Below are 8,259 nucleotides of genomic sequence, written 5' to 3'. Positions count from 1 at the left end.
TAGACAAACAAGCACGTGTGCCCTTTTGGTGTCTCTCAGCAGCTGCAAGAACAGCTTTGTGATTCGGTTTTTAGGAGTGAAGTCCATCTGAGCAGACTGATAAAATGCTGAGAGAGACGACTGAATGAGAGGGATGAAGCTTTCAGAACAGAGTTTCTGTCTGTTCTTAAAAGACCATGACATGGCATACTCCAAAAAGCATGGGTTTTACTCAGGCTTTGGGCCAAGAACTCTCAGAATACCAAATCTATGTTTTCTTTACACCTCCATTTCTAGTGAGTTGTGTGCTTGTTGTTAGAGTATAAATCTTTTTCTGTCAGATTCATTTCACAGAAAGAAAAGAAAGTCTGTGTTAGAAAACTCAAGCTCCTAGGAGGAGGAACAAGTACATTCCTGGTACTGAGAATTTACACAGAGTAAAATGCTTGCTGACCCTAGGTCCTGCTCCTGTCTCTCCCTGAGCCTGTGGGACAGCTAAGCTCCATGTGAAACAGCTCCAGGGGTTTACAGCTCGTTTACTGAGGCAACCCAAAAATTAGCACTAGTTTAATCTGTCAGTCTTCAAGCTGTAGTGGCTCAGGATCAACTTCACAAGCAATTTCACAGCCTCTGAGAAGGGAACCAAGTGAAAAACTAACTGGAGACAGTTATTGATTCAGCTGCCTGCTCTTAATTAACTTGTATTGATGCCTCAGTATTACTGAAATATAATATGGATCAACCTTAAACTTAGGGTTAGTTCTAAATGCCAGATTAAATCTCGAACTAGACCCTTGCAGCGCTCCTTGTTTTCCTCTCTGACAGCTCACATCTCAGTTTCTGGTGTGCTAGCTGGAATGATGACCTTCTCCACGTTTAACTGTGCACTGAAATGGGCAGCTGTGTGAATCATTTGCTAGACAGTCCTGGGTGGGTGGCACCCTGGAACACCTGTCTCTGGTGTGCTATGGTCCATAATAACACTGAGGACTTTGCACTGCTGATCCAGAGTTTTCCACACACAAGGTAATGTACTCCAGTATTTTGAAGCAGGACCAGTGAAACTGTATCTTATCAGGATGCATTTATTAAAAGTACATAATGTTCTTAATCAGAAATCAGAATATCTATGAAGTATTTAACTCTTTGTAAATTAATAAATGCACTCCTTTTATGGTGTGATCTTAGCATGTGTATAAATGTGTACATTATTTTTTTTTGTTTCAGTGTGAATAAGATTATGATTGTCACCATGGCTTAGCCAGTTTGGGGCAGAGCTGTGCTGGGTGAGTTTATGAAAAGTGTAGGAATCTTCTGGCTACCTTGAGGCTGGCATTGCACAAGGTGCTTTTGAGCATCCATCTGCTTTTCCATACATTCTGATTTCAAAATTAAAACAGGAGATATGACCCTCATTAGTGGCAATCAGTGCACTGCTCCATGCTGGTACAGTCTCTTTAAAGCAACCTGTCCCAGCTGAAATGAGAAGGGAAATAGGAATTTCAGACGAGATGTGAGAACAAGAAGGTTCCTTATGCTACAGCCAGCTTGAGCATTAAACACATTTCATAAGCCAGGAGCACAGCCAAGCCATCACCACACTTCTATAAAACTGACCTCAGTCAGTCCCCACTGAGATGTGTCTATGTGACTTGCTCTCAGAGCTGCTAAGGAGAAGCTCTGGAAGCTTCTTGTTAAGTTCTTTCGAAGAGACATGGCACAAGCTGGATTTAGGATTTTTATACTCATAAGCATCTTACTGCTGGACCAGACCATCGGCCAGGCTTCCAAATTCAAACCCAGGAAACACAGCAAACGTAGAGTGAAAGGTACTGGGGTTTGACTGGAGGAGGGATAGAAGCTTATAGAATATGCATGTTTACTGTGTACGTAAATAGCACTGCAGGAACCAGAAATTAACATTATACAAGTTCTTATTAACATAGGACAGTTGCTCTGTTCTGCCTGTTCTTCTCTGTCAAAGTTAATTTGGACTCAGAGGTATTACTGAGATGACTCTGGCTAATCATTCTTACTCATACAGTTATATTGACTAATATCAGAAGAAAGAAAATTCATATACATGTGGTGGAATAGAGCAAAATAATGTTCAGTCTCTAAGGGTTATTGCTCAGATTTTTGTACCATTCCCTAATTTTAACAGAATGTCTGTTAATACTCCTGGACTATTACTTTACCTGTGTGACAAGTACTGTGAAACAGCAAGTCAAACTAATGAAAAAGAATTAGCAGAAAAAAGATAAGGCAAATTCCCAGAGCAAAGCTTACAGAGCAAATAAAACCCCAATGGATGTTGTTTGGAAATGTCTGTGTATTTAATTTAAAGACTTATTTCTAATAAAAGAGGGTATGAGCGAGGTTACACTAATGGCAAATATTTAAACTCCTAGTCAATAAAAATCCCCACAGCTTTGATAAAGCCATTGTACAGAATGATTACACTGCTCTGGAGCTATACAGTTATTTAAACTTCCCTCCTTCCTTCTCCTTTTGAATCTCTCTAGTTTTTAGCTTGGTGTCATAAGGACAGGCAGCTTAGGCATTTGTTTTGCCAGCACATTTGGCTGTCAAACTCCCACTACTTTTAAACTTGAAACAACTTGGCAGAAGAATGGAGCTCCTGAGGATCTTTCTCAATATTTTACAAAATTCAGAAAGAGGGTGTGAAAAACAAACAAACAAAAACATCTGCATTACTGTCCCACCATGAAAAGATTGCACCAGGAGCTCTGCTTGTTCTGCTTTTTGCCTCTTTTGAGGCATACAGAGGACATGGACAGGCTACTGTGAGCTGGGAATCACAAGAAAGAACATGGATCGATGAACTGGGAATTAAGCCTTGGGGAACAAGGGAATCAAAAGACAGCTGGGGTTGTCCCCACAGGCTATATGGAGAGGAAATTTCCGGGGTGCAGTTGGAGGATTAGGTGATACAACACAGATCTGTATGAACTGTGGTTTTGTTAGTTCTGCTGTGTCTGAAAGAGCTTATTTACTCCTCATGTTCATCACTGTGGCTTCTAGAAGGTCTGGTTACTGCTGCAATTGGATTGTCATCTTGTGCAATAGAAACATGTTGTCTGATGGTGGTGGAATATTAAAATGATTAAGAAAAAAAGAATGAAAAAGAACAGGAAAATTGAGTTAAATGGAGCTGCTTTTCTTGTTCTAACATCTTCTTGGTGCTTTTGTAAATGCCACAAAATGGTAATTCAGGCTAAGTTTATGTTACTTGAGTCATTAGGCCATTCTGTATTGATGGAGAGAGGAAGGCTCCTGGGGAGGCAGAACTGCAGCTCAGCAAGTTTGTCTTCATGCATTCAGAAGTTGGTTTACATGAGCTGTTCCTCACTGTAGTAAAACAAGTTTTGTAAGGGAAACTTTCATGCTCACAGAAATAACATTTCCTTGGATACACACAACTGGTGTTCTGCTGTTATTTGTATCTCATGTCTATATCTGTGGTGTACAGGTTCAAAGGCAACTAGACAAATTTTGCTGTAAATTACACACTGCCATGCTAAGGAATGATTAGCTGCAACAATCCATGGTTTCCAAACAGATGCTAGAATACAGTCCAACTGAAAATGAGATTTAAACTATGAGGGTGAAAGGTAAAGGGGGATTCCTCCTGATTTTTATAGGAACTCTTGAGGAATCCTTTCAGTAAGGAAAAATATTTAAATGAAATCAAAGTATGTCATCAGTACAGAAACTCAGCATATATAGAAACAGCTTTCAACACAAAATTTTTAATCCTTTTTGTTTGTTTTGTTTATGCATATCTGTTAATTTCTCTACATTTCTTTTATTGAAGAAAAAGATGACCTAAAGACTCAGATTGACAAATTGTGGCGAGAAGTAAATGCTCTGAAAGAAATACAAGCACTTCAAACAGGTAAAGCAGCTTACACTGGTCAATGGTTTCCAAAAGTTATCACCAGGTTCTCCTTCACCCTCATGCTTCTCTGTAATGGGCATTTTTAACTGAGAAATATACCTCCTTAAGAACATGGTATGCCACAGATGTAATGGTGAGACAAATGCTGAAGGAAGCATTCAGGTAAAATCAAGTCTTGAACTAATGGTGTACAAGTTACAATTCTTCACTGAGAGTGAGAATTAATCTGAAGCAAGAACCACTTTTGTCTTTGCTATGCACAGCCCCAAGCTGTGATTTTAGGTATGATCAAAGGCAACACAAAGAGGGTTGCTGTATCTGACAATGAGTTAGGTTCCCAGCTTTGATATGAACATGAGCTATCAAGGCAGACCTGACATATGAGGAATGGCTGAGAGAGCTAGGTTTGCTCAGCCATGAGAAGAGAAGGATTAGGGGAGACCTCATTACCATGGACCAGTACGTAAAGGGTGGCTACCAAGAGGATGGAGACCCCCTTTTTACAAGGAGTCTCATGGAAAAGACAAGGGGTGATGGGGACAAGTTAATGCTGGAGAGATTCCCATTGGAAGAACGTTTTTCACAATGAGAACAATCAAACATTGGAATCATCTCCCAAGAGAGTTGTGGATTCCCCTACACTGGTCAGTTTTAAAACTCAGCTTGACAGGGTGCTGGACCAGCTCATTTCAGCTACACTATCACCTGGAAAGGTTGGAACAGATCATTCCTGAGGTTGCTTCCAACCTGGCATTCTGTGAAATAGTCACGGAAAAGGCTGAGAATATCCCCAAAAGGAAGTTAAAAGGGCTGAGCCTTTAAGTGAGCAGTTTGCAACATTCATATGTGAATATTGCCATAAAACATCAAAGTAATACCCGTGGTGAGTTCAGAAATATCCTGTACTAATGTGCAGAGTCCTTCAAGTATTTAAAAAGCTATGTGGAAATTTCCAACCAAAACAAGAAGGGTAAATACACTAGACAGTTGAGCTTTTTCAGAGCTGTTGACACTTGGCATTTAAACATGTACAAGAGGACACTCCAGAGGAAATGACATCATTCACATGAAAGAGAATGTATTCTCCTTAGAGATGGTAATATCTGAGTTGCTCTGTTGTACCTCTTGGGTTGCATACAGCTTTTAGAGTTTGAAGAAATATTTATTTCTTATAAGAAGACTTCAGCAGTTTCTTAAAAGAAGGAGCCTGTGCTAGACAAGTAACTCTTGTTTAGAAGTAATTCTTGTATTGCTTCCAGAAGGAGCTTGAGAGTAAGCATGCAGTGGCTTGGAAATGAAACCAGAGCTGGGATATTTTCTATCCTGAAAACTTATTTTTAATTATATTCTAAATTCAGAGCCCACACTGTTCAACTGGATTCAAATTTGGCAAACAGAGACCTACCACCCCTCTAGATCTGACTGCACTTATTAATGGCTTTACAATACTTGAAAAAGAAACTACTTTTTTTACATCATGGACCCTTCCAAGACACATTACAATGTGATTTCTTCCTTTGCTTGAATTTCCTTTCTAAACACCATGAACTGTTGCCACACTCCATTTAGCAGCACATACTTTCTTCCTAAAGAGGACCATTCTCCAGCCCTGTTGAAGTAGACAAGGTCTCTGATCTTTCCTATGAAGATAAACGTGTTAAAAAATTCAACATTTAGCAAATATGTTCATTACTTTTATTTGTCCTTTAGCAGTTGGAAAGGATAAAAGTGGAAGGATAAGCCCTAATATAAAATGATGACCCTGAAAAGGCAGCTAAGGAATGCAATGGATATTACAAGTGGAAATACTAAAGCCCAGAGACATATGGGATACATTTCAAAGCAGATTTTGATATCCAGTTGGTCAGATACATAATTATTTTTTTACAAGAACAGATGATCAGAATTAGAAACAGATTGTAGAAAACATCAGGACAGAAGATGTTCGTATTGTTTTACAGCATATTTCTAATAAGAGTACAAGATGAGTTGAAGCAATAAAAAAAATATCTGGAAGTAGTCATATGCAGGATTTTAAAAATGATTGTTACAGGAGTTTATCCAAGGCCTTTGTAACCTTCCTTGGCTCAGAAGGAACACTCCTTCGAGGAGGGTTCTCTTCTTGTAAATACTTCTCTTGAGAAAATCAGGTTTTAACATATCTGCATAAGGAAAGCTGAAAAGCAGAGTTCAAGGATTCAGCCCTGCAAGCCTGCCCACATAGACCCTGGGCTGGAAGAACTCTGACAGCAGCTGTGCAAGGCAATTCCAATTAGAGAGCATATGCCAAATTAACATTCTAATACATTTGGACTTTACATCAAGACTTCCCTGATATGTTCCTGTAAATCTAAAAGCAAACAGATTTATGAATGCAAATGTTTAGGTTATTTGGTTGAGTTTGTCATGCAAGCTCAGTAGTAAGTACACACTTTTATTTAAAAGTCTTTATGGATTTAAGTCCCTTCCTTTGGTTTTAGAGTTTGGGGGGATAGACTTTGTTGGAAAGAAAAATTAAGTGCTGAAGAGGTGAATGCATGCAGGTGGAAATACACTGTTATCAATCATCCAGACAGAGATTTGCATCTATATTTTTCTGGTGAGCAGGACACACTTCAAATAGCACTTTTCTGCACTGCCTGTGTTTACTGGGAACTAGACTTAGCTAACACAGGAAACTCTTCTTTGGCACTTGAATATCGTAAATATGAAAAGACCTTTAGATTTGTCTCTTTACTATAAATCCAAGTACAGGTTTCCTGATGACTGACTAACATCTGCCAACAATACAAACATCCATACCTCATCCATACCATCAGTTTAAAACTGGTGAAATAAGGTAAATGTGTGAAACCAGGACTATTTGCTAAAAGATGACATACAATACACTGATGATGGGCCTGGGCTATATTTTAGCCTTCTGAAACAGCAAAGTAAAAAAATCCTTGAGAAAATTACATTGCTGGAGGGAATCTGATGTTGACTGCATACAAGGTCTCATGTGAGCAGGAGGAATAGCAGAAAAGTCTGATCTTACTGCTACCTTCTGGCCCACTCTGCGGAGGTGAACCCTTTTCACTTGCTAGGAGGTTGCCTATTTTTCCCAACACACATTTAGAAAACTGTCATTTTAGGAAGCATTATTCAAAGCTATAGTCCAAACTTTTACTGAACGTGCAAACCACTATCTATTTACAGTCTGTCTTCGTGGGACAAAGGCCCATAAGAAGTGCTACCTCGCATCAGAAAGCACCAAACATTTTCATGAAGCCAATGAAGATTGCATAGCCAAAGGAGGGACACTGGCTATCCCAGGGAGTAACGAGGAAACAAACACTCTTCGAGATTATGGCAAGAAAAGTATGCCTAGAGTGTCTGAGTTTTGGTTGGGTATCAATGACCTGATAAATGAAGGGAAATTTGTTGATGTCAATGGCATGGCTCTACAGTACTCCAATTGGGATCGTGCCCAACCAAATGGGGGCAAGCGGGAAAACTGTGTCTTTTTTTCCCAGTCATCACAAGGCAAGTGGGTGGATGAAGTCTGCCGCACTGCCAAAAGATACATCTGTGAGTTTCTGATCCCATAGTTACAAATGCAATAACCATGACCATGTTGGAAGTTACTGTCATGCAGTTTTGCTGTTAGCAACCCCTTGCACTTAGACTGTGGCGAGCTCAAAATATCCATCTCCTGCATTGTACTCACCCTTTCCTGAAACAGAGGTTGTCTCTATTAATTTATTTTCTATTCAGATGCTGAAAATGTTAGTTTTTAATGCGTGCTCTCATTAGGTACAGGAATATATATCATGTTTTAATTTACGCTGCATCATATTTTGGCATATTATTTCAGCCTGATGTTCAGGTTGCTGGAATTCACCTCCTGTACTTTGTATCTCCATGGTAGACAGTATTTACATGAACTTAGAACTCTAGTGAAGTTATTGAAAGCTTAGGAAAGATTGCTGTATGGTGACAAATGCCAGCTCAAAGGTTTAGAGATCTTTCCAGTTCCAGTGCCTAAGAAGGACTTTGGGATTATGTGAGGTCCTGTGGGAAATGGTTATCACCCTTACAACGTTTAACGATGCATCTATGAGCAAGAGTTTATGGGTTAACAAAGCCAAATGAAACAGAAATATCTGGTGTTAATTTTTAAATTACATAGAGTTAAAAGTGACACACTGCAAGAAAATGGGGGAAGCAGAGGTTCTAAAATATCACTTAGACTAAATAGATTTGCTTCTAAATGTTTTAATTATGGTTAAATATTAGATGTCATTTGGAATGTTACCATAGGAGATATCAACCTGTGACTAGATCATACCTCTATGATGCCAGGCCTAAGATGTGTA

The 8,259-nt window shown here is 39.2% G+C and overlaps 1 protein-coding gene across 1 annotated transcript; it reads left to right on the top strand.

Moving 5' to 3' along the window:
- The first annotated feature begins 1,693 nt into the window (after positions 1–1,693).
- CLEC3A (C-type lectin domain family 3 member A) lies at positions 1,694–7,491 on the top strand. The gene is made up of 3 exons (XM_054389817.1): positions 1,694–1,808; positions 3,818–3,898; positions 7,100–7,491. Exons 1-3 carry the CDS (start codon positions 1,694–1,696, stop codon positions 7,489–7,491), a joined length of 588 nt encoding a protein of 195 aa, XP_054245792.1.
- The last annotated feature ends 768 nt before the right edge of the window (positions 7,492–8,259 follow it).

This window comes from Indicator indicator, chromosome 19, assembly GCF_027791375.1.
Source record: "Indicator indicator isolate 239-I01 chromosome 19, UM_Iind_1.1, whole genome shotgun sequence".
Classification (NCBI taxonomy): domain Eukaryota; kingdom Metazoa; phylum Chordata; class Aves; order Piciformes; family Indicatoridae; genus Indicator; species Indicator indicator.
This window is presented reverse-complemented; position numbering and strand designations above follow the sequence as displayed.

Bases quoted from the DNA above. Each gene is read 5' to 3' on its own strand.
- CLEC3A (XM_054389817.1), top strand. From the start codon at position 1,694: ATGGCACAAGCTGGATTTAGGATTTTTATACTCATAAGCATCTTACTG. The intron at 1,809-3,817 runs GTACTGGGGTTT...CTTTTATTGAAG, and splicing joins CAGCAAACGTAGAGTGAAAG to AAAAAGATGACCTAAAGACT. The intron at 3,899-7,099 runs GTAAAGCAGCTT...ATCTATTTACAG, and splicing joins AATACAAGCACTTCAAACAG to TCTGTCTTCGTGGGACAAAG.